Below are 26998 nucleotides of genomic sequence, written 5' to 3'. Positions count from 1 at the left end.
AACCGTGATAAGGCCTATTGCCGTGTATGTTAGTCAAAGGAACATTCATAGTGAAAGATGTGAAGCTAGAGTGTTTAGATTCCAAGATCACTCAGCCACGCCGCTTCGTTCTAACAGAGCTAACTGGTAGTTTTTACTTGCAGAGACTCTTGTGGACATCACGAAAACTGGCAAAAACCTCATCTTTCCCGACCCCGCGAAAGCCATTGAAGTGCAAGCTGGTGATGTCATAGGCTGGGTGAGCAACACCTCTTCTGGAGCGCTGGCGTTCGAACAAACGATCGACGATCCATCGTTCTTTTATTCCAGCTCAAAGTTCAGCACTTCTATGGGAAGCACGTTGACTGCCTCGGGGGGCGCTACTCGGTATGATATCAAGCACATATTACGAGCTCATGTTTCGCAGCCCTCACAGGCTGCAGTGAATGTGAATTTCATCGGAGCAGGAATTCACAAGGTGACTGTTGTCGTGGATAATGTGGCAGGAAATGAATTGAAGACTTGTGAAGTGTCCGTTCAGGTACAGTGACAATTTATTTCGATTTATGCACCTATCAATGGTTTGCCCCAGGAAGGGGTGGCGGGGCGTTCGGGTAACCCACGGGAATTTGACATCGTGAAGCTCTCCCAGGGAAGGGATTTTGACATCTAAAATGGTCTGCTGGGTTAGAAATTTAAGAGGAGATATGTGAAATTTGACATTCGCTAGGTGCCCAGGGGTGGGGGATTCGACTCTAGATTTAAAAAAATGTCAAATTCCCCTGCGGTTACCCCCCCCCCCCATTCTGGGGCAAACCATTGATAGGGGCATTACTTGATTACAATGACCATTTGCTCTAGCCAGAAGCGGGAAAGGGTACCTTTTGGGTCACTTTTGTTTGTTTTGTTTTTTTTGTCGTTGCCTTAAGTTAATGTACACGAAGAGGTGCCTTTTTGGGCCTTGTAAGCCATGAAAGGGTCCCTGTTGAAACTTTTAGTATCTCAAATTGGTATTTTAGGTCCTTGAAAAAGTATCTTATTGTCCCTTTTGGTACGCTACAACGGCTAGGACGAATTAAATCTCCAAGAGAGTAGTTTAAATTGTGCGTATTAACACAAAACCACTGCCCAAGCTAAAACTGAACTAACAAGAACTCAACCGTCATTGTAGAAATAGTCGTTACGGGAAGTACAACTTGGTGTGCCCCTACTACAACAGAGAATCAGAAGGAGGCGCTCATTTCGAGTAAGAGCGATAAAGTTATGGAACAAGATTCCCCTGGACGTTCGCAAGAAGAGCACCATTGGGTCGTTTAAGTCTGCACTTAAAAAACATTTTTTAAACTCTGTAACCAAAGCCTGATTTTATGTACATATCTTCTTATCTTTTCCCTTTTTTAGCATTTTAAAGAATTTGTAATTAGTAGTTGACGAATAATTTGTATTTTAACTTAATTATTGTAATTTTAGAATTTTTAAATTTTCGTAATTAATTAATTTAGATTAATAATAGTTTTAATTTTTAGTAGTTTAGGGGCCACACTTTATCAATTTCTGTTACGTGCTACCCTCTTTAAATAAAGTTGTCTATTTTACTATCTACAGTTAACCTTTTGACGTGGTAGAGTACGCTAAATTAACGGTAAAGTCCAGACATGGACTGATATTAGCGCAGTATCAGTATAACAGCTTGAGGAGAGGGATCGTATAAGTTTGCTTGTAAGGATGATGCTATTAGCAAGATGCACTACTTCATTATTTTCTGTTTTGTATTATTTCCAGGAGCGCATCGAAAACCTCAGAATAACGTCACCATTCACAAACGTGAGCTATGCAACAGGGCAGAAAATTCGCTTACAGAGCGAATGGGACAAAGGAAGCAACATGAGCTTCATATGGGCAACAAATGGGACAATTTACAACAAGGAAAATCCCGAAGTAGTCTACAACCACATTGGTGAGAATAGAAACAATTTCGCATTGTATACCTGCCAACTCTTTCGAGTCGCGTAAGATTTATCTTGGGGTTGCCGTTTTTGCGACCCGATCCATCCGAAAAAATCCAAAGATTTCCGAAGACGTTCCGAATGTTCAAGTCTTCGGGTTATGTTCGCCAAAACAACACGCCAATAGCTAAATGGCTTCATTTTTTCAGTTTGGGGCCGCCCGAAAGGGGTACCTTTTTTAGGCTTCAGGTATATAAAAGGGTAGGGATTTCACAAGTTTAGGTAAACAAAAGGGTATGGAAATCTTTCATTTAGGTTTTTGAAAGGGCCTTTAATTAAAATTTCGAACAGATGCAATATGGCTGTATTATTTTAATTTATAAAGCGCAACATGAAAATGACAAAGTCTATGTCATGACTTTCAGGTATAGGGGGTGCCTTTTTTCATTAAATTTAGTATACGAAAGGGGTACAATTTCTGGAAAAATAGTTAGAGCTCGGGGCGGAGCCTCCCCGTACAAAACTTTTTTGGGTGCCCCCCTCCCCCCTCCCGGTCGTGAGTTTTGGCTTGTAAGCGTGAAATCAAAGTGTTTGACCAGCAGACGTGGGAGTTGGGAGTAAAACATTGTCATTTCATTGTCATGTGCGAATAAGTTTTTTTTCATCGTTTTTATGATTGCAGGTCTTTATCCAATTTCTGTCCACGCCAGCAATAACATCAGTTCTGCGAACGCCTCTTCAGTAATAAGCATACTCCAGCCAGTCTCATTAGCATGGATTGAGAAACCGCCATCCGAGGTTGATGTGGACGTCCCATGCAATTTCTCTTTCGTTGTAAACGGAACAAACGTCACGTTAACAATCGACTTTGGTGACGGGTCACCTCCTAACGAAACCTTCTTTAAGTCTGCTTTGAACACTGTCGTCAACATTTCACACATGTGAGTGCCACCTTTGTATTTTTAAAGATAATATCGTTGGTAAAGTTTTCAATAAATTTCTTAAATTTATGCTTGAAACTGGAGGATTTCGCAAACTTGCGAAATTTGGTAGCGACAGTTTTTGGCGGGAACAGCGCGCGCACACTCCGTTTGACCGCTGTGAACACAGTGATCATGAACCAATCAGAACTCATGCAACCTGTGCAAAGCGCGGGAAAAGGCGAGGAAACCAACACACAATTGGTTTTGATTTGCTGCTCATTGATTGGTTCAAAATCAAAATGTTTTGTCTAATTGGTTACCTGCACAAAGGTTTTGAAACTGCTTGTTGAACATTCAAGCAAAAACTGCCCTGTTAGCGTCATTCCGGAACCAGTACAACTAATCAATTAATTTCTTATCTTTATCTTTTTTAAAATTTTTAATTTCTTCTCTTTCTCCTTTAGCTACACCAAATACGGAAAGCATGTCATTTCTATCAAAGCAAAGAACAACATACCGACTACTCCACCACCATTGCTAACATTCAAAGTGCAGGCCATGAGTGATATAGGCGAGATTATTATACAGCTTGATCCGGCACCCACCACTGAAGGAGTCTTAAGGATTGCCACTCAGCAAAATTTTGAAATCCATGTATCTGTGTCCGAAAAACAGGTGAATAGAACTGTGAATTACACATTTCACCTAGGCCTCGGAAAAGATGACAACAAGTTTGTTATTACCAATGATGGCGACACGAAAGTGACACACATGTATGAAACGGAGACAGATTTTAACATCACTATAACAGCACACGTGGAAGGATATGAAGAGAAAAAGTTTGTTCGTGTCATAGCCAGGCCCTGTGGTCCACCAGCAATGTATTTTCCCAACAGCTACAAAGCAGAAGATCCTCAAATCGTCACCAAAGGGACTAAAATAGATTTCTTTAAAATCCGTGTTGAGAAAACGGCCGATTGCCAAGGCGATCCTGAATACTTATGGAATTTATCTCCAGCGCCAATTGGAGGTATTTCTGCGTCTGATAGGAATAAGGCGTCTTTTGAGCTGGAACCCGGAAGCTTAGATATTGGGAACTATAATGTTACATTAAACATAAGCTACACTGACAAAAACACACAAGTGGAGGAGAAATATTGGTATCAAACATTCCTCAGAGTGGAGAACTCCCCACTCGTGGCATCGATCAGTGGTGGTAGTTACCGAGAAATGGATTCCAGCACGAATTTTACCAAACTGGAACTTGACGCGTCCAAATCTTCTGACCCGGACAATGAGAATTCTAATTTGAATTTTCAATGGACGTGCAAGTTTGAGGGCAATTCAGTTCCGCCAGTTCCAGATGAACTATGCAATTCGACAGGGTTTGTGACACTTGCCTGGTACGAATGATCAGGATATTGTAAGGCTCGATATCGACAAGTTTCGCGATAATGTCACTTACGTCTTTAAGGTGAACGTGAGTGAAGGCTCGCGCCGATCCCAATCGGCACAACAACGTGTGAAGTTTCTGCCCAACATTCCGTCGTTGAAGATAAGGTAGGTGATTTTTCTTTTATAAAAGAATCGTGTCAGTTTGTTTCCTACAACCATTTCTCGATTGTGCTGAGCTCTCGCATACCGTAGAATTCCGGTTATAACCCTGGGCTTAAACAACTTCGTAAGGGGTTTTGGGTGGGCTTATAAACGGAGGGGCTTATATCCGGGAGGGCTTATAAGCGGAATGAAAAAACGTTTCGAAAAGAGCCACGGGAGTGTTGATCGAAATACTTTTTTATGTTAAAAACGCATAATAAAGCGGGAACATTTAGACCTATTCGGTACTGCCATCCGTGTATATGGGGGGCTTATATCCGGGGCCCAAACGGGCGGCTTATAATCGAATGTTTTTTTTTTGTTTCACAAGCATGATAAGGGACCTGAGTAACTCCAAGGGGCATTCATAAGCGGGGGGGGGGGGGGGCTTATAACAGGAATTTTATGGTATTTTAGGAACAGATTGCGCAATCAGACGTACTCGTGCCGGTAGGACCCTTGCAGCCTGGCAGCTGCACGACCCATTCCGAAAAAGGGAATCAGAGAAACATTTTAAGGTGCATTCGAAGCTAGAGAGAGGGAATAACTGATGCAGAGTGTTTCAGGCTATTTTATGATCGAAGCTTGCAGGGCCCTTTCAGATTGTGGAGCCCTTTTTTAAATCATGCTCTTTCAACACGTGACTGAGACTGCGATTCAGAGCCATTTTGTTGTGGGAGCTCTCCCTGGGTTCTCGTCGTCCACCCCAGGGAAATAATGCATCTATATTCGTGGCACATTTGAGCTCAAATTAACCTGACTCTCTCCCATCACACAATCGAGTCTTCATGTAGCTACCCAAACAACTGATTTTTAAGATATTAATTCTAGCCTAGCGATATGATCTGGAATGTTTTTTGCTAGGTTGAAGATTGTTGTGAAACTGACACCAAATTCCTACCGACTGGTTGACTGTAAACAGTAAAATAGTGATTCGTTGATAATGAACTAACTTCTAATAATGCAGGGGTAAATGACAGTATTTTTATACTGCCTTGAAGTTGGATGCGGGGTAAACACACTGCTAGAAACGTACTATTTTTACTTCGCAGTTGCCGAGACTGTCAAGACAAAATAAACCCGTTTGAGCGTCTCACATTGGAGGGGAAATGCACCAACTGCAAGAGCTATCAGCAGCTTACTGAAACAACTTGGAAATTACTGGACAGCGATGGCAACGAAGACGAACTATCGGGAAATGCAAATGTCACTGACCCGAACTTGGGATGGACCAGCATTAACCTGGTTATAAAGGAGAATACATTGAAGAGAGACACAAAATACATAGCACAGCTTACGGGAAAACGAGGAAGCAGAGAATCGACAGTGCAGTTTTCCTTTGAGACAACCTCGCCCCCCGAAAGCGGATCCTGTAAAGTCACGTAAGTGCTTGAATAGATTACTCTTCCCGAGATCAAAATCCGAATTCTCACTACAGACTCACTACAGATTGCCATAAATTTCGTTCAATGTTTTGTTATGAGAATTTGTTACATATCAAAACTGTTCTAACATAAATGTTTTTCAGATTTCTCATCACCGTGTATGGAAAAATTAGAATCAACTGCTGCTTATTTCTTTCAATTTTGTGTTTTTGCTTTTTGTTTCGTGACTGCTGTTTGGCTAGTCACGTCACGCATCTCCTCTACGGAGAAGTGTTGTTCTCGTAACGCAACCAGCGGCAACGCGTCCCCTATAACGTACAGACATGAAATGTCTATCTCTTTAGGGAGCCCTTTAAAGCTGATTAACATTAGCAGATTAGCGACGGAAGCGACAGAACTGGAGTCGGAACGAAGTTATGATCTAGCACAGGCAGCCCAAGCGATGTTTTCGTTAATAATGCAACGGTCTTTGTCGGTTTGACTTAAACGGTCGAAAAATATGCTCCATAAATCGATGAATTTGAAATCTATCATTCCTAAATTACAATAAACTATAAGCCAGTTAAATAAAGATCACTTACCTACTTACCAAAGAGTAGTAGTAGGGGGCGTCAGCGGCAAGTGAGGAATTAATCGTCCCAAAACCCCACCAAATCTCACAATAACAGACAATCAACAATAGGTAAGTGGCCTTTATTTAACTGGCTTACAGTTTATTGTAATTTAGGAACGATAGAACTCAAATTCATCGATTTATGGAGCATATTTTTTTGATCGCTTCAGTCGAACCGACAACGACCGTTGCAAGTTATTAATTAAGCCATCGCTTGGGCTGCCTGTGGGTCTAGTAAAAGTCGACACACGACTTAAGCGGAAACGAAAGTCTCTCTTTTTTTTTTTCACAAAAAGTGTTTGTAAGGGACTGATAACGGTTTGTTATGATTGACTCTTTTTTTCTGCTAAGGATGCTTCCATATCCGTTTGAACGACTGATTCGGAACCAGAAGAAAAAGGAACACTTCCGATCTTTCCGATCTCGTTTCCGTTCTCATCATTTGGCTCCTTACTTCCGCTTCCGATTCCGACACCGGTGTCAACCAGTCCTTTGAAAAAAATGCTTTTGCTTATTTTTCTTTTAGACCCAAGGAAGGTGAAGCAGCGGAAACCTTGTTCAAGATAGGTTGTGAAAACTGGGTGACTAAAGACAACCCCATTTCGTACAAGTTTCGCTACCAAGTTAACATGAAAAACTTGGCGGAGATTAACACGCTATCGACAGAGTCTCGAGCATACCAGCTGTGGTATTTTGGTGAAAGAACTACCCCCTCAAGAGTACTTCCCATTGGAGACCCAGAAGATGACTTCAAGTTGCACCTCTCCGCACGCATTTGCAACAAGTACGAGTGTTGTGCCGACGTTTTTCTAGACGCCGTGGTAAGATGATATACTACAGTCGAACCTCTAATAAGCGGCCACCCTCTATAACTGTAAATAAAACTCTTTTTAACGGCCACCCCTATTAGGCGGCCGTGGCCACCTTTTTGCCGTCCCGATCAGCGGTCTACTATTTTTTGCCCCTATTTAGGGTCAGGAAGACTGTCATATACAATGTTTGGCTTTTTTCAATAATGTCGGTCAGACAAGAGTCTTAAAATGAAAGTGATGGCCGGAATTATTATCTTCTTATGTGAATCCATGATTCCTTTTCACGCTATTTTGTATTGAAATAGTGTGACCTTTCTAAAAAGCCTTCTGCTAATTTCTAACGAGCCCCTATTAAGCGGCTAACCTCTATTAAGCGGCCAGTTGCTATTTCCCCGAGGGTGGCCGCTTAATAGGGGTTCTACTGTAATTGTCCCGCATGCAGAAGTTAAGGGGAAAGAACGAGTTGTTGGATGGGGCAAGGGGTAAGGGGAGTATTAAAGGAGACGAGTTGGGAAGAGTGTGAGTGTGATTAATAGTTTCTGGTTCCTGCCCCTTTAGCTGCCACTTTCCGACAAGCGTTTTTTAATCGTTTCTAATTAGCGGGCCGTTGGTTTTTTATTCTTTCCACTTTTAAATAGAGCACTTTGTTTACAAGCAAAATCAAATCTAATATGTCCCTAACGGGATTTGCTCATTTTATTTGTTGCTTTCACGATGAAAGGTGAAAGTTTCAGATAAATTGTGTTACTTACAATACATTTTTTCGCCACAGCCATTCTGGGTAAGACTTACACAACATTATTTACATAGAACACGCTTCTTTTTTTTTTTAAAAAAAGCAACTAAAAGTTTCATTATGACAAACAAACAGTACCACATGAAAGAACTGCCCAAGAGCTTTCATTTAGCCCTGGTTCATCCCCTAAAAAAGGAACCCCAGGCACAACACACCACAAAGTACGCTCAACAGCTTTCATTTGAATATGGTCACACACTTGGGTTTTATTCACTTAAAGGTCAGAAACATAAAAATATAAAAAATACTGTGAGAAAATAGAAGCTTATCATTCATCTTTTCTTTCAGGTGAAAAAGGCAGATGTTCAGCAAGTAACTGATGAAAAGATTGGACAAGAACTAGACAAAGTAGATGCTAAGGAGGAACCTAAAAAGGTTGTACAGTTGGTCAACTCTTACTCATCGATCATTAACTATGGCAACAAATCTGATACCGGAACGCAAGATGAACGAACCAAGGTTAGTACACTAGTGTTTCTTAGGGCTTAATAAAAGCGGGGTGGGGTGGGGTGGAGGGGGTTGGGGATGATATAAGGGGAGGGGGTGGCTAGGTGTGGGATGGAGGCCGGCTTTGACGTGCCGAAAACATTATATAAAGGAGCTACGTTACGGGGATTTTGCGACGTTTTTTGCTCTTAACTGTTCTGAAGCCAGTGGTAGGCAACTTTACCCATGAAAAACATTTCCTTTAAATATTTAATGAAAGATATAGACCTTTTAAGTTAAAACTTAAAATTTGCGGAGAGCAATCAAACCATGGCTATACACATCGATTTTTTGAAGACGCGCGGAAACAACTTGAAAAGGTAAGGTAAAGGTATTTTTCAAGTTGTAATCCATTTCCATCCTAGCCATCCACAGCCAAAGACGCTTGTTATTAACAGTTTCAGTGCTCTGAAAAAGCAACTGTTAATATAAATAAACCATTATTCTTAGGTTTCCTTCGACAAAAATATATATTTTGGCTCTTCAAAAATCTGTTTAAATCCGCGACAATGCTCCTTCAACATTTTGTCGGTTCAGCACGTGCTTGAAACTGGTCTCTATTCTCTTCGCTGCTTGGGGCGGCGATTGTCTTTCCTGCCATTTAGCTTTTTTCCCGCGCTTAGAGTTACTTGGCACCACAACTCGAGGGCCTGAAAGATAAGAATGGGCCGATATGGGTTTTTCTAAATGATACGATATCGATACGATATTTGCCTTTTTCCTCGATATCGCTATCGATATTATGACGTCATTTCCGTACTGACGTCACTGGTATGTCTCGTGATTTGTCTGACCATACATAGGACAGTCCTGGCATTATAAATATTTGCCAGGAATGTTGATTTTTGCTCTTTTTGTTTCATTGTGGACTAGATGAGATCAAGTCAAGGCAATGGAAAAATCCAAATATTGACAAGAAAATCAATATTTGTTTGCGCAAAAGTGAATTTTTAAAACTCAGGTGCTGACCAGAAGACCGCAGGCTCAGGTCACGTGTGCAGTATCGAAAACGTATCGAAAGTGCGATATTTTTCGAAAGTATCGATACTTTTCAAAATTGTCAAAATATCGATGTATCGAATATTTGGTATCGAGTATCGGCCCATCCTTACTGAAAGACCTGAAATAGTCTTTACACTTCATACATGGTTAGAGTGATTTCACTAAACCCGTGAAATGTTTACCTTTTTCTAGACACTTTTCCATTGTTTCTTTTGTTTTTTTGACCATTGGTCTGCTGGTGATGTGTTTCACGGGTTAATGAAATCACTCTAGTAGATAAGGCGTTTGTTACTAACTGTGCATTTAACATGTGTCTCTTTGTTTCAGATTCGCACAGAGCTGGTCAATAAACTGACAGACATTGATTTAACCGATACTACTCAAGCTCAACAGACGATCGGTGCCTTGATAGAAGCCACGAAAGATAAAACAGAGTTGACAGCGCAAACTCAAGTTAGTAAATGTTTAGCTAAAGTTCGTTCCTAGATATTCTCGATCTCATTTGACCTTTTCCCTGGTGATAAATGCTCTTGTATTTTGTAGACAGCGGCTTTCCCATAAACGTTTGATTCTACCCTTTTTCTTTTTTTTAAACTTGTTGCTAGGAAAAGGTCGCGTCGCCGGTTTTTGCCCGGTGAGGAACGAATTCGAGATACGAGATGGCGAAAGCTCCCAATATGCCTTAAGGTCATTGCCCTGTATTGCATTGCGCATCCTTACTACGCAGAATTTTACGCGTAATTAGCGCGCGCGAGCGCGCGCACATAAACAAAATGGTGGCTTTTTTCTATGCGGCTTAGTCCGCGAGAGAAGTAAATTGTCACTTTCTCCTAAACGAGCCTGGTGACCTATCAATTTTTTCTCTTATTTTGGGTGTAGCCATCAAATTCTTTATCTGAAATGAAAAAAGATCAATTCCTGTGTTTGAAAAATAAATTATCGCTAAAAAAGTGTACCTTGCCAGTACTTGCAGAGGAATTATAAAGGAATTATATGGAATATACATGGTCTTCCTGCTCCTAAACGAATCTGGGGACCCCCCTTTTTTATTTCAAAATTTAAGTTCCCTTAAAGTAATAAACCAGTAGGCGACGTTCATTTTTATTTCGGGGCAATGACCTTAACCCGGATCTTGCATCTTGATAGTTGAAGCAAATGATACCTTTATCATTAAATTGCTCTCTCTACCATATTTTACTTCATTTCTAAGGTCAACTTTCTTGTTATTTATTTTATTTATTTCTAGAATAAAGGGTCAGGAATAATCGAAAAGGCGAGCCGTCTCTTGAATAAGGCCGCCAAAGATCTTGGACCAGTAACGGTAGAAGAGCAGTCAAGAGAAATTTTAACTGCGTCTTCAAACATGTTGGAAGCTTCCAAAGAAACTACCTCACCTTACATTGAAGAAGGTAACTGAGCGCTGACTTTAAACAAACATAAAAGCAAACAAACGTAAAACAGCCATCGAGACTCTACGGACCAAATTTCAGACAAATGTCCCCCAATTAGTTCTATAACAAATGTTTGGAGACGTGTCAGGTTAATATTGCAGCGAATACTAACAACTTTTTTGCGGTGCGTCACGCAATCACTTCTTCACCTGAAGCTAGCTTGCGTGACGAGCACACCCAAAGGCCACGCCACAAGCGTACCGTATTTATTCGATTAAGCGCCCTGGGCGCTTATTAAATTTTTGGACCTTGAGAGTGGGCGCTTTTTCGAGGTGGGCGCTCATTCGAGGCTGGGCGCTTATTAAATGTTCGCGATTTTCAGCAAATAGTAAGTTTATTTTCGTAACAAAACAATAAATAATAACTAAACGTGAAGATGTACCAAAGCAGAATTTTAACTGTTCATTGAAAGTTTCTGTAAAATACTATGAAAACTCGGTCATGGGGGAAGTCTTCTTAGTAGTACTAAGTCAATTTCAATAATCAATACTCATCTTGTGCACTTCAGTTTTTGGTGGGGTGGGGGGCGGGCGCTTATTCGAGGCTGGGCGCTTATTAACTTTTCATACCTTTTGGGTGCGCGCTTATTCGAATAAATACGGTATATCCCGCACAATCCAAATGTGTGTGAGGAGGTGAGGGGGAGGGGATGGGATTTTAGGGCTCCCTCTGACAAAATGTGATGCTCATGTCTTTCCTAAGAGCATAGCAAGCTGTCTTTGAAATGAATTCAATTTTTTCAATCGCTGTTTCATAGTTGTGATATGTGTTATTTTCTTGACTCGTTGTCATTTCATCCCTTAGCTCTCAAGGATATTTTCCCGACCACCGCTCCTCCACCACGTGCCTGGTCGTTTCGAATCAGTTCTCTGAAAAATCAACAGGTAATTTAATTAGTTCTTCAACCGCCATCTTGATTGTAAAATTCACACTTCTCCTCGCAGGCACCCGCGTGATACTAAAATATGGAGTGGCCTGAATGGGTAAAATGGAAACTGGCATTTGGGAAAATTTTCACTGCAGGGAAAATGGGATTTGGGTCACTGGGACTGGAAATCACAAACAACAATGGAACTGGGACTAGGATCTGGGAAACTTGGGAAAACAATGTGCTGGGAAATAGGATTTGGGCTAAATTTGGGCAGGAAAATGCGATTTTGAACTCCCTTCATGGCTCTCAATATGCAGTCCCAGTGTATTAATTCGGCTTCAGTTGAAACACACTGGGTAAAGCAAAGTAAAGCCCCAGGTGGTGCACCTTCAGGTGAACGAGGTGGCAATGCTCGCCGTCACTTTTTAGGGAGTAAATTGTTGGTAGTACTGAGAGTGTTTAATACAGAACGCCAATGTCTTTACCTATCCCGGGGGGCACTCCATATAATGGCCTATACAGGGAGGCTCCGCCCGAAAGGGGTACCTTTTTCACGCTTCAGGTATATAAAAGGGTAGGAATTTCACAAGTTTAGGTATATGAAAGGGTAGGGAAATCTGTCATTTAGGTATTTAAAGGGGCCTTTAATTAAAATATTTCGAACAGACGCACTTTATGGCTGTATCATTTTAATTTATTAAACGCCACATAAAAATGAGAATAAGACTTCCTGTTTTATGTATATTCAGGGTATATGTAATGTCATTTAGGTATGTGAAAGGGGTACCTTTTTCAATAAAAGGTATACGAAAGGGGTGCCTTTTCTGTCAAAATGGTATATAAAAGGGTAAGGGGTTGGACCTCGGGGCGGAGCCTCCCCGTATCAAACCTGGGTAGCTATCAGGGTATCATTAAAGCTTCCACACGTTTGGTGTTTTAGATCGATCAGGCATGAAATCATAAAAACTTCTTCAAAGATTAATGCATTCGTTGATAGTGTCTTTATCCTCATCTAAGTCACTTTAAATCTTGTTTTTTGTCTGGTTTTTGTGCCACACCCGGATTGGTGTTCTTTCGGGGATTTATTGCACATTTTTCGACAAGCATCCCCGCCAAAGCATCGCCCTAGTAACGCAAAAACACAGGTTGACATTAAAACCCTTTTAAACAAAAAATTGCGAGAATCATTTCGTAACTTTACCTTTCATTTTATGTGATTTTAGGATGCCGAAGAGTCGAAGAAAGTGGTAGATAAAACCTTAAACGCAATTAACCTCGTCAGCGCAGCAATTCAGAAGAAGAGAGTTGCCGAAGAAGGAGAAACAGTAGTAAAAACAAACGCGTTTTTTATGAATCTGAAGCGATCTCGTAAAGACGCTTTCAACACTTCAGCGTATACCATCCAGGATGGCTCTACAGTGCGAGTAAACCTACCGCGTCCAAATAATGTCGTGCGAAATCTAACGAATGATCCTATTGACGTACAGGTAAATATCACGGATTATAATCCACCAAACATTTTTCGCGCTCGTGATTGGTCTGAACACGTCACGTGATACGACCAAAACTGGATAATATCAGATGATATCCCAAGTGATATTCCCCAGTTTTCAAACTTTGTAATTTACGTTCGCATGTTAAGTTTTCATTCCAAGTAAATTGATAAATTGAATAGACCTGAACATTTTCATAAGACTTGCAACATTTTTGAACGCCGATAGAATTGCTTTTACATTTAAAACCTTAGAGAAAAGGTCTTCCAAAATGAGCGACCTTGCGTAAAAATATTTGCAGGATAGTAAATACAAAACGCTCAATTTGACTTCAAAATTATCCACTGATATTTGTCCTTGAACTTTTAACTGTTTCTCGAAGATCACGGTATCTTTTCCGAGAAGCGAACAGATACCGTGATCTTCGAGAAACAGTTAAAGTCATTGAAGTTTATTTATTCAATGTCCAGTGCAAATATCAGTGTATATTTTTGCGCCAAATGGAGGCTGTTGTTTATTTATTTATTTTTTAGTATTATAAGTCCGCAACGCGTGTAGAACGTTTTGTACTAAGTAAACAAATAGTTGATGAACATGTCATTTCCCCTAACACGGTTACTTCCTTAGGAAAGATACGAGTGATGAGAATTAGAAAAATTATCATCAAGGTAATATCGTCTTTGTTGATGTGACAGCAACTAATCAGAACTGACTATTGATGAAAATGCATGGCGTTTTGCAAGGAGACTTGAAAACTGAATAAATCATTTTCCTTTTCCTGTTTAGTATACCTCATTGAAGAATATCTTTCTCTCGGACGCCAAAAGTTCACCTTACATTGACCAGGCACAAGGCTTCGCGCTAAAGCAAGGAGTCCATGAAGTCAAAATTGAAGATCTCGCAGAAGATCTCGAAATCAACATACCAACTGATTTAGCAAGTGTGTCTGAAAGATACAGCGAGGAATTCAAGGCGGGCACTAACCACAGCCATCGTTTCCAGCTACCTCCTGACACCCCATACGAACCACTGCTAGTTTACGTAAAACCAGAGCGCAACGAAACTTTAACAACGATTCTCCACATCAGTTTTGAAGCAAGTCCTTCTCGCGAGTACAAACTCAGATTCTCGCCAACGTTTAAGGACGAAGAAGTGCCATCACCTTTCCGCAAAGTCGACAGTTTTACGTACATGGCTTGGAAACTACCTGCAAGACCAGTTTATTTCAACTTGACTGTCCTGGTAACGGAGCCGTTTGCAGATGGGGAGGGGTCTGGTAACAAATCACGTGCTGTGCGCGTGAATTATACGGTTGCCATTTATCCAGTACGGTGCATGTATTGGGGAATGGAAGAGGGAAAATGGCTTGAAGAAGGTTGTAAGGTGAGAAAATTATTCTTCCACTTTTAGTTTTTACATGCGACATTGTCCTCACTTATACCTTACCAACCTCTTTTCATTCCCTAATTTAACATCAGGCCATTTTCGAGTTACCTTTTGCCTCTGCTTCAAAACGAGTCTACGTGCGAAACCATTCAAATGAAAATGAGTTTGATTTGCATGAAAATGGACCTGTAGGTGAAACTCATTTTTATATGAATGGTTTTGCACGTAGACTTGTTTTAAAACAGAGGCAAAGGGTACTCGAAAATGGCCTGTTGGTTCATGCTTTAGCGTTCACTATCGAGTTATGGTGCACGCCAGAAGTTTGGAGAGCACGAAAGAAGCGTACGAATTGCTCAAGGCGATAGCCGAAAGCAACTCTAGCTTCTCGAGTGCTCTTCAAACTTCCCAAATGCACCGTGACTTGATAATGCACAGCTTAAAACAAGTGGAAATGTAGATTTTAAACCACGCCAAAAACTCGCACGAGATAAATAAAAAATCGGTTCTTGTACGCTCTCTATCTTATCAACAACTTTTCAGTCGCACTTAAAACACTTTCGTGTTCACAATTTTTTCCCGTTAGGTGGGCGAGAAAACTAGTATCCAGGCCACGCAGTGTCAGTGCAACCATGCCACGTTTTATGGTTCTCTCAATGTGAAACCTAACCCCATTGGCCCCCCGACACTCGCCAAGCTGCAAGAAGGATATGCGATGCTCGTGTTTGTGGCTGTCATCTTCTCAGTTTATTGCTTGGGCCTTATTTGGGCAAGAAGAAAAGACAGAGCTGACGTCATCAAGGTAAGTCTGACCGCCGAGGGACTGGGCACTAGAAATACCCAGAAGGGAGGGCTTTTTCGTTCGTTAATCTCCATAATATTCTTATGGTGACTTTGTCTCAGTTTTCTGCGACTACATGCTATAAGCTACATGGTACCTGTAGGTTTTATGTTTTATGCTTTGGGGGTACCTGATAGTTTTATATTTCCGGGTACCTTGCATTCTATATTTTTGGTTACTTGTCTATTCTATTACTGAGAGAAGATTTACTTGGATATCGGAATAGAATGATTACCTGAACAGAGAGTCAACGACCGAAGCGCTTCATAACGCTAAAAAATTGTTTAAAGCTGGAAATTAAAACAAGAACTATTGAAACGCGCAAAAATGATCGCATCACAAGTTATGCTAGAGTCACCATAATTTAGTGCTACTTGAAAGTGCAATGAAGGTGTTGGTATGAATTAGAAATCCACTAGTAGTGGCCTGGCATTGCTAAAACGTACTGTACTAGTCAGGAACTGTTGTTAAAAGGTGGTTTAGCTACGGACGGATAGGACAGAAGTGGCCTAAAACTTGAAAAAGTCGAGCCAACGTTTTCAAGTTTGACAGTGTTACTTGACAAAAAGCCACTTTAAAACCATTGATTGCGTTTATTCACATCTTGGAGAATCAATTTTTGCCTCTCTTTTGTTGTTCAAGGGTTATGTGGTTGATCACTTAGAGTGGATTTCCACTGTCGCATAATTTTTGTGCGTTAACTTGCGTGAATGTCTCTTAATTTTTTCCACGCACGTTAACGCACGTAAAAAATTACGCGTCAGTAGAAATCCGCCTTAAGTGTACCTTCATAATTCTATCATAGTTTACTAAAAAAGCTAAGGAGACTTCTCGTGATACTACCCTTTTAAAGGCACTCACACAGAGGCCCTTTCCTTTCAGGTTGGTGTTTGCCCGCTGCGGGACAATGATCCCACAGACCCGTACCGTTACGAGTTGACCCTCTGGACGGGCATGCGTCGAAACGCCGGCTCCAAGTCGAAAGTCAGTATTATTATGTACGGTGACGAGCAAGACAGCGAAGCGAGGGCGCTGGAGGATCCCGACAGGAATCCATTTCAACGTGGCAGCCAAGACACGTTCCTCCTCACCACGCCGTTTGACCTGGGGACTATTCAGTACATACGGATCTGGCATGATAACACCGGCGGGTCGTGGTTCTTAAGCCGCATCATGGTGATCGATCTGCAGACTGATGAGCGTTATTACTTCATCTGTAACAGATGGCTGGCTGTTGACGAGGAAGATGGACAGGTAAGATGATTTAAAGTGGCCTGAATTCGCGGAGGGGGGGGGGGGGGGGAGGATACTCTTCCAAAATACCTATACCGGTATGTGGCGCCCAATGGGGTCGTGATTTTAGGCTACTGATCTAGAACGGGGTATCCATTTTTTCGACGTTTTTGCTTGTTTACGCAAAAATGGTAGATGGGGTTAGTGCATTGATCCACATTTTGTCTCTCGCTTTTTCTCGACTGTTTTATCCTTCTTCCGCTGTGGTGATCACTTCTTTCTGGCGTGACTTCACATTCCGACAATTTGGACATGTGCTTTCTTCTCCGCACGTGTGTCTTGGCGATCTTCCTAGTCACTGCACTCATCGCGGGGCATGTTGCATGATCGGCTTTCATGCGATGTTCGCAGTTCGAGTGATTCAGTCACCCTTGTTCTCTTCCATTCCTGTTTGTGGCTTTTGTTTCCTGTCTTGATTCCCCCTCGCCGGCTGCCGCAGCTTGAGTGTCGTGTCCGTTTCTCCCGTGTCATTCCGTTTTTTCCTCTCGTCTCGGCCTCCATGACGGCGTCTCCTTCATCTCGTCCCAGCGTCGCGCATTTGCTGTCATCTTTTCGCTCCTTCCTCTCGTCCTCGTAGTGTCGTGTCACTGTTTTTGTGTTGTGGATTGTGTCCGGCGCCCGCGCGCTTTCCTCCGCGAGTTCCTGTATGATAGTTCGAGCAATCACGGATCCTTCGACTCATCTATACGTCGATATCTCGAAGAGACTTTGATCGAGATTCTAGACTTCTAGAACGGGGTATGATATTTTGAAAGCACGAAAGTTTCAAATCATCAGCAGTCAAAAAGAACTGTTTCTAGAACGGGGTATCACTTTGGAGGTCCAGGTTGCACATACCCACCCAAAACATACCTGAGCAGCTCCCGGGTCTGAATTTCAGTCGTCTTCTCTGGTTTTGTGAGCAGAAAAAAACAGCTTAAGTTCAGGGCCCAGTTTTTCAAGGCTGGATAACACTATCCACCGGGTAAATCGCTATCCAGTGGTGGTAAATCGCTATCCAGTAACTGTTATACAAAACCAACCTCGCTAGTCACAGGATAGTGATTTGTCCGGAGCGGGGGATAGCTTTATCCACTCTTTGAACAACTGGAGCCAGGCTATTAAAAATACCCCACTCACACCAAAGCTAAAACATGTTTAAAGGCTGTTTTGTTAAAACCGCAGTTTAAAATTGTTTTCTTCATAGACGTTGCTAAGTGATGTTTGTCTTCTTCAAATTTAGCAAATGAAAGCACAAGTATACTTGGTCTTGATTTGAATCCGTATGCAAATATACAAATACCAGTTAAAGACAAAAATCGGTACTTCCATTAATCCGTCTCCGATAATTATCTGAGCCTGCAATGTTTTATCAGCGCAGTTGCTAGGCAACTGCCCTCATGACGCCATGCTGGCGTAACAATAGGCCATTTCCGAGTTACTTTTTGCCTCTGTTTAAGAACGAGTCTACATGCAAAACCATTCAAATGAAAATGAGTTTGATTTGAATGAAAATGGACCTGTAGGTGAAACTCATTTTCATATGAATGGTTTCGCACGTAGACTCGTTTTGAAATAGAGGCAAATGGTAACTCGGAAATGGCCTGTTGCGGGAGTACTCGGCAGGTGATTCCGATAATAAAGTTCGTTTCCAGAAACTGCGTTCCAACTAAATAATATTATTTTATGTTTTGCAGGTAGAACGCCTTGTACCGCTGGCCAGCAAAGCAGAACTCACGGAGTTTGGTCATCTGTTCGTTGCTAGAACTCGCCGTAACCTTAGCGACAGTCACTTGTGGTTCTCAGTCCTTGCTCGTCCAGCCAATAGCCGTTTCACGCGAGTACAGCGCCTGTCCTGTTGCCTGTGCCTGCTGTTCATGTCGATGATGGCCAGCGGTATGTACTATGACAGACAAGATGATCCTGCGAACGTGCAGCAAGTTGGCACGCTTGTATTTACTTGGAATCAGGTAATTTCCTGCGCTTCAATACTGAAACGTTTCCTTCCGAGTAAAAATTTAAAACTTTATTTCTTGCCCTTAAATTGATTTGTGCCTCTCCAATCGCCTCTTCATTATGTCTTACTGGCTAATTTTGGACCTCTGTTGGCCTCTAAATTATGCCACTTTTACCCTCCCTTTGATTGTGTGCCTTTAGTGGCCCTAAATTATGTCCTCTCTCCTGGCTTCGGCATAGCCAATTCCCTCTATGAGACACGCCTGCAGGGGAGCCATGGTAGTTGTATTTATCGTTACCAAGATCTCGTGCATGTTTTGCACAATACAACTACCATGATTCCCTGCAGGCGCGTCTCATAGAGGGAACTGGCCAATGTTCACCTCCATTGGCCGGCTCTCTAGTTGTGTACCTTTATTGCTCCTTTAGCTGTGCTATACTTTTAGAGTAGGCTGCATCCTTGTGGCATAGCTATCAGTTATTGTGACAACTGATTTGGCTCGCTTTTTGAAGAAATACTTCTCAATAAACTTGCTTTGTGCAAATTAACAAAGAACGCAATACAAGCTGACTTACGTACTATTGCTCGATGTCAACCACCGACAATGTAATGTGCATGTGTTTTTTCTGCCGTTTTTTATCTGTACAGGTACTCGTAGGGATCATCTCAAGCCTTATTGTCTTTCCTATCAACTTGATTGTGGTTCAGATATTTCGCAACGTTCGCCCCAAGCCTAAAATCAAACCCAAAAGGCAACAGCCATCGGCGCCCGCTTTGTCGTTCACTCAAGAGAATCTAGAAAACTATAATCACCTAAAAGAATCGTCGGACGAGTCTGCTAAAGGATCTAACAACAGCTTGGATTCCTCGCGGGAAAAGAACAACAGGACACGGCTGTCAATCAATGACGTACACACTGACGTGGACCGTGCAAGTTTTACCGACAGTCCGCTGCTTATAGATCGCAGGCTCAGCACAACATACGAGATAAGTAAGAACGGGTTGCCTTTCGTATTCCGGCCTCCACAATATTCGTGGTTTTCACGTGACGTCAGGAAAATTCTAAAATCCAGAATTGCAAGTGAAGACGCCCGAAGTTTTATCCTTCACTGGCTGTAATAAATATCTTGTTGAACGTTTTTAGCTCGATAACACCAGCCGTCTTTCCGATAGAACATTTTGAATTTCGGAGTTTCACTCCACACGACATCAAGATGGCCGCCAGAAGGCTGTCACGTATGCTGATAAAGATATTCTCATCCTGTAATTTTTAACAATCTGAATAGTCGAGGTTTGGCAAAAAGTGTTTATGGGAACGTATTCTTGTTTATGATGGTGAACTGACCCTTTTTATAGCAAAAGTAAACCGTGACTCCAGATGTTTTCATTGATTTCCAGCCGCCATACTGGTGCCCATAGACGTGGGAACCAACATGGCGTCTACATACTGTGCTCTCTAAATTTGTGTGGGACAATTTGACGGATAACGCGAGTATGGACAACCGTACAGACTTGAGATTTGGACAAGTAGACTATCTAGTAATTTTCTAAAACCTGTTGTATTCTTGATTTTTTTGATTCAATAGTTTTTGAATTATTTTTTCGCGGCTTGACAGTTGCCTGACAGTTGCCTGACAGTTAAAACCACTTATAAGTTAATGCTCATGTTGTTTTATCATTTTTCCAGCTCCTACATCCCGCGCACGCCGTTTGCTGTTGTGGTTCAAAAAGAGGAACACTTTGCCTTACTACTTCATGTATGTGGCCTGGTTTTTCCTTTTCGTTTTCACGACTGGGTCTGCTGTGGTGGTCATTTTTTACGGTATGGAGTTTGGAAACATCAGATCTCTTCAGTGGCTGTTTTCGTCGTGTGTCTCATTCGTGCAGGATGTGTTCATCACACAGCCACTTAAGGTATGCACAATCAGTGGTTTATTGACCAAGCTTAAAGTCGAGATGGCTGTATTCAGTCAACTCCCGCCTTACAGACTTACGGACACCAAAAAAATCCCGCTACTTTCTCTATTGCGGACCCCAAATCGTGGTCCCGAAGGTATCTGCTATAGTCACTGTGGGAGTTGACTGTATTGGCCATGTCCTGTTTGGCATTTTTATTTGACTGAGACGTTGTCCAGGTCCAATTACGCACAAAGAAAAGAACGAGGCCTGAATATGTTTAGTCAGTAAAGGATTTATTATACGGCATGAAGGACGCAATTTTTCTAGCAGGACACATCGGGCAAGATAGTCCCTTGATTGGTTCCTTTTTCCCGTTATGTGATAAGTAAATTCACCATAGGCAAGCGAGGCGATTGTTAGTATAAATATGTTCTGTAATAATATAGAACAATTGACAGCTTTCTAAGGTTTATAGAATGACATATCGGAGATTCAATCGATGATTGGGAGAGAAAAACGAGAAACATCGAGAGTAAAAAGTCCAGACAAAATCTCTTGATACAAAATTTACAGACCTAATGGAGCAAACATGGATTACGAATAACCAAACAATAACCTATGGTTTACCATAAAAAAAATGCGCACTTGAGGTCTAGAAAAGCCGCCTGTGGATTCCCGAGCCGTCAGGTGAGGGCATTCAGCCGCTTTTCTAGACCTCAAAAAAGCATTATTTTCTAATAGGACATGGGAAAACCATCTTATATTTGATTTAGAATGTAGCAAATAGAAAAAAACTGAGAAACTCAACAAGTAACTAAATGTTGTGCACTGTGATCTTAGGTACTAGGTTTGGCAGTGTTCTTTGCCCTGGTTGTCAAAAAACCCGACAAAGGTGAATTTGAAATAACAGAGGAAGCACTCCAACTAGCCGAGGACGAAGAATTCATCCAGCAGTCCGGCGCGAATCCAGGAGAGACGAGGAGCAAGAAACCTAAACTTCTCCCACCTGACCAAGCAAGGCTGATCGCTATGAGAGCGGCGAGAATGAAGGAACGAAAGATGTACTCTGTTATCCGCGAGATCGTCACCTTCTATGTGTTTCTTGCGCTGTTGCTGATGATCGCTTATACTCACCGCGACCAGATGGCCTTCCGCCAGACTAAAAACCTTTTCAACGAGATGGGCAGTAGGTTTTCCAATGTGAGTATTAGCTGCATTGCGTACATTGTACCCACTGTTGTCCGACATCTGGACTGTCTATGTCTCGCCGTACATAGGGGACTGTATCCAGGCAAGAGAATAACTTGCATGCATATACAATTATCCCGTACTCTCGCGACTCCTAAAGGTTTTAACGGGCGAGGTTGAGAGAATTCAAGGATTTGATCGCAGAGTGACGCCAATGTCGTTTGAATACGTTTTTTAAATTCATGAGCCCCTTCCAGTGGTCTCAGGGAACAAGCGAACATGGTTATAAAATAATATAATTGGGAACAAGGAAACAAAAGAAAAATAAAGCTGGGAAACAAAAGCTGTGTTTCAGATATTTTAGGGTACAGGGATCACAAAAATCGATAAAACACTTTTAGGCAATGAGGGAAAACAAGGGAAATTCTTTTGGGAACAAAGAAACATGGAGCCCCAGGGAGGGGCTCATTTATTTTTGAAAGCTATTTGAAGTATGTAACTGCTTTCTTGTTCAGCAAAAGGTGCTAAATGGTGAAGCTGTTTTGGTCTGATTGGTGACGTACACATGCTGCACGGAAGATTTATTAGCTTCACCGCCTTCACTTGGCTGATTCGCTCCTTGCATTGCAGGCTTTGTGTCTGTAGAACGTGGTCTTATTAAGAAATTGTTTCGCGGTGTTCATCATGGAAATGCCGCTCTTACATAATTTCTTGAAAACTCACAGTAATTTGTGTTTTCTGAACAGATAACCAGCCAGGAGGAGTTTTGGAACTGGACTCGCACGGAGTTATTAGATGGCTTGTTTCCAACGACATGGTACAATGGCAAACTAAGAAAACCTGACGGGTTCATGGCTGATGGGTACAGTCAGATGGTAGGAGGAGCAAGAATGAGGCTAATCAGGATAAAGAAAGGTTAGTTTGTCACTGAATGCCACAAAGAGTTAAACCAATAAGAGAAGCTCGATTTCTAGCCGCTGTTCGGGAAAGAAGCCCGCACACTGCTCGTCCCGATGGCGCAAGACAGTGGCTAGACTTGCCCACAAGTCGAGCTCACCCGATCAGAGCGCAAGAAGCGAGAGTTCTACCAAACCGGAAACGAAAAGCAAACGACTTTGAGAGAGTCTAGACAGTGGCGAAAATACTAGATAAGAGACCATCTTTTAAATGGATATCATCTTCCGAGTCTTATAAGCGAAAGGAGTCAACAGTATTTTTTGTAAACGGAATTTTTTTTTTCTGCCACCACCTCTCTTATCATCATCTATCCTATCAGTGCCGGTGGAATGGCGCACATGCTCCCTACCTCTCTTAAGCGACCACATTAATTTGTCGTTCTGTCAGGTGGTCTATACTGTTTATAACGAGTAGGGAGCCGTTGAAATACTCAAACGACCGCCATCCACTTGTTCTGTTTTGATGGAAGCCGGCTTTAAAGGAGCTTTTTCGCCATGTCATGTTAAATTTTTTCCTGATAATCTTTTTAAAAATCGAAGAGCAAATAATAGTTTTGATTCGTAGCTAGACAAACTGAAACAGAAAAGAAGTAACAATCAACAAAAAATAAACAAGAATAATTACAACTGAAGAATATTAATACATACTGTCAAATAATTATACCATCCTTTAGCATCACGTTCACATGATTTTCCTGCGAACGGCACTTTTCAATTGAGGGTTCGTTTTCCCGCAAATCCCACTTTGGGGTCTGCCATTTACCGTTTTTCCATGAAAGTGAGTGGTTTGGCGTTGGTCGTGGACGAGGAAATGTTGTCGATCTTTCTACTGGATCTATTTGGAAGTCGGATAGAATTAACAGCACTCGGCCCGTTTTGCCGTAGAATGCATTGCGCTACCAGCTTAACATCTAAAATGACCAGTCAGCTCACGCCGGGAATTTTCATTTCTTTTAGAGTCCTGTAAAGTTCCAACGGAGGTGTATGGCATCACTAACGAGTGCTACGGTGAATATTTCATAACTAAGGACGACAAGAATGATTACACAGAGGGCTGGCAAAACATCACTACATACGACACGAAAATATCGTGGGATGACATGCAATGGCGATATCAGAACGGTACACAGCTTGATGGGTACCCCTTCTGGGCCCAGCTCAACACTTACAGCGGAGGAGGGTTAGTACTGTGTTGATTTATCGACAAATTCTCCTAACTATTAGTGAAAGAATACATACTGATCAGTAAGGAGAATTACTACTTCAGAAACAGCATGAGCGATTGGTGTATGGCTGCTAAGCAACAAGAGCTGTGTAATGATTCTTAGAGGGCCATTCTGAGCGATAAAGAGTTTTCTATATTAGATGGAAGAGAAAATATTGGAGGGGATTATTGAGATATTTACATAGGTTGTAAGAGAATAACGACATTTTAATTTGGAATGAAATTTTCGCGACCAAGTAGAGAATAATGGAACATTTAAGAAGATACAGAAGAATGATTAAATTTAGTTCCTTGCTAATGTTTAAGACAGCTAACTATAACTTGACCTAAACAGAAACTAAAACAAGAAATGACAAAAACTAAGTTTCACAATTTTAGCGAACTGGAGTTTTTGTTGGAAATTTCATTTTGTTTTGTGACTTTTTATGTGATCAGTGCGAGCTAGTACAGTACAAGTACAAGCGCACTTAAAAGCACTTATAAAAAAAGAGAAGTTTTATTTGCAAGCACATTACAGTCATTAAAAGAGAGAGATTTTGCTTTTCTACCAAGAAAATTCATGTTTTGATTCATCATTCAGTTGCATGATTTTTGTTATTTTTCTTTTTACAGCTACGTGATTGTTCTCGAACCTGGGATGGAAAACCACGACCGACTAGAAAAACTTCAGGACAATATTTGGGTTGAACGTCACACACGCGCTGTATTGACCGAGTTCACTATATACAACGCCCAGTCAAACCTGTTCTGTATTGTGACGCTCGTGGCAGAATTTCCCGCCACTGGTGGCGTCATACCCCACACTAGTATCCAGACCGCGCGCCTTTACGACTTTACGGACAACACCATGTTCTTGGTGCTGGCGTGCGAGAGCATATTTGTGATGTTTATCCTGTTTTTCTTGTATCGCGAAGTCAAGCACATTTATAAAACCGGTATCCAAGCTTACCTCAAAGAGTTCTGGAATTGCGTGGAGTTAGCCATCATCTTGTTCACCTTCGCAGCCATTGCGCTGTATGTTTACCGCGCGCTCACAATCAGAAATGTCCTGGATCTAGTGCGACACGATCCATTCAATTTCAAGAGCTTCCAGTTCGCGGGGTACTGGGACGAGACCTATACGTTCGTCTTGGCTATCATTGTCCTCCTTGCGAACATAAAGCTGAACAAACTTCTCCGATTTAACAAGCGGTTTTCTCTTCTGTCCTCCACGCTCAAGTACGCTTACTACCCATTGCTGATGTTTAGTATCATATGGGGCATCGTCTTCACCGCATTCACTCTGGTCGCGTCTTTGGTATTCGGACCCGTCCTGCACAGCTACCGTAGCATCGTCGCCTCCCTCACATCGCTCCTGAGCCTGATGTTGGGGAGGACGGCTTACTTTGAGATGCGGGACACCAATCGCATTCTTGGTCCGCTGTTCTTCTTCGGGTTCATGTTCATGATGTCGTTTGTGCTAATCAACATGTTCCTCTCCATCGTGGTAGATTCCTTCAAAGTTGTGAAACGCGACAACGACAAGCAGTCGAACGAGTACGAGATCGTCGATTTCATCATCGAGCGCTTCAAGCTGTGGTCGGGGATCGGCAAGACGCGGCGACCTCACAGTCGAGGGAGGGTGCTGTGGGACACGGCAGCTTCGCGTGTCAAGGCCGTGAATCTGATTGGTAAAAAGCGCGGACACTCAGCCATGATCACGGGTCTGCACGAGGACACAGTGTCAGAGTTAGAGAACCGACTTGAAAAACTTATTGACCGAACTGATGTGTTGTATGAAGAGCTTTTCCCCGAGAAGAAATTCAAGGTTGCAGGAAAGCGAGGGGGAGTGAGTTCCAAAGGAAGCAAACCCGTTTCTAAGGCTGATTTACTTGAGGGGCAAACCGGCTAAAGGAAGGAACTTTATATTAAAAAGGGACTCCCCAGGGTTGGGTTTTTGTGTAAGATATCACTTGTTCGATATGCCGCGTACTTACTTTGTAATTAAGAATTGGCACTGATTTCAATCCCCTTCCGATGCAGGGTTTCTCAAGCAACCAATCGCCCTATAAGAATCAATTAGTCTACAGTAACCTAGCTAGTCCTCAGTCTCTCGCATTGAAATTGAAAATGGCTCTCACCTTGCTCCAAAATACTTGGGAATGAGGCTGGCGATGACCCTGAATGGAAAAAAAATAGACAGGTTTAGCATCGTTTCTTTGAATAAATGATTTATCGAAAAGTACTGTTTTTTTTTATAAGTTGAGTTAAACTCAATCTCGTACCTCGACTGAATATTTTTCCCTTACTACCCACGCTTGACGAAACGAGCGACTCTCGAAAGTTCCGTTGCAGGGTCGATTTTGATTGGTAAAAGGAAAAAAAGAAGCCAGAAGTGTATAACGAAAGTGTCCGTCGAGCCATACTCTTGAAAGTTAGCTATATAGGTATGCGGAAATTCTATTCTTGGTTTTCACGCGACGTCATCAAAATTCTAAAACCCAGAATCGCAAGACACCTGAGTTTTCATCCTTCACTGGCTATCCTTAATAAATATCTTGTTGAAAGTTTTTAGCTCGATAGCATTCGCCGTCTTTAAGATAGAGCATTTTGAATTTCGGAGTTTTACGCCACACGAGATCAAAGCTGATGGCCGCCAGAAGGCTGTCAACATGATTCGATAAATCATGTTGGAGCCCAAACAGTTGGGCTCCAACATGGCGTTTCCATACTGTGCTCTCTACATTTGCGTGAAACATTTTGGCGGATAACTCGAGTACAGAATAACGTACAGACCTGAGACTTGGACAAGTAGTTTATACAGTAATTTTCTACAACCTGTAATATTCTTAATTGTTTTAACTCAATAGTTTTGAATTTATTTTTTCGCGGTGTGACAGTGAAAACCACTTATAGGAAAATTCATTACCTGACGAGGGAATTCC

At 41.9% G+C, this 26998-nt stretch overlaps 1 protein-coding gene across 1 annotated transcript in view; it reads left to right on the top strand.

Annotated features, from left to right (window-relative positions):
- LOC144632789 (polycystin-1-like protein 2) overlaps window positions 1-26295 on the top strand; it is a 37588-nt gene extending 11293 nt beyond the window's left edge. The window contains 22 exon segments of the mRNA XM_078491513.1: window positions 144-520; window positions 1762-1936; window positions 2608-2866; window positions 3313-4258; window positions 4260-4408; window positions 5497-5826; window positions 6969-7263; window positions 8339-8509; window positions 9866-9991; window positions 10785-10947; window positions 11794-11873; window positions 13084-13347; window positions 14140-14736; window positions 15323-15538; window positions 16460-16831; window positions 18547-18819; window positions 19455-19797; window positions 20494-20720; window positions 21546-21905; window positions 22640-22808; window positions 23807-24029; window positions 24687-26295. Coding sequence (XP_078347639.1) covers window positions 144-520; window positions 1762-1936; window positions 2608-2866; window positions 3313-4258; window positions 4260-4408; window positions 5497-5826; window positions 6969-7263; window positions 8339-8509; window positions 9866-9991; window positions 10785-10947; window positions 11794-11873; window positions 13084-13347; window positions 14140-14736; window positions 15323-15538; window positions 16460-16831; window positions 18547-18819; window positions 19455-19797; window positions 20494-20720; window positions 21546-21905; window positions 22640-22808; window positions 23807-24029; window positions 24687-25965 — 7394 coding nt within the window. The 3' untranslated portion in view covers window positions 25966-26295.
- Window positions 26296-26998: the final 703 nt, after the last annotated feature.

Source organism: Oculina patagonica, chromosome 12, assembly GCF_052425735.1.
Source record: "Oculina patagonica isolate OP01 chromosome 12, crgOcupat, whole genome shotgun sequence".
Classification (NCBI taxonomy): Eukaryota; Metazoa; Cnidaria; class Anthozoa; order Scleractinia; family Oculinidae; genus Oculina; species Oculina patagonica.
The sequence above is the reverse complement of the archived record's forward strand: the minus strand, read 5'-3'. Positions and strand labels throughout refer to the sequence as shown.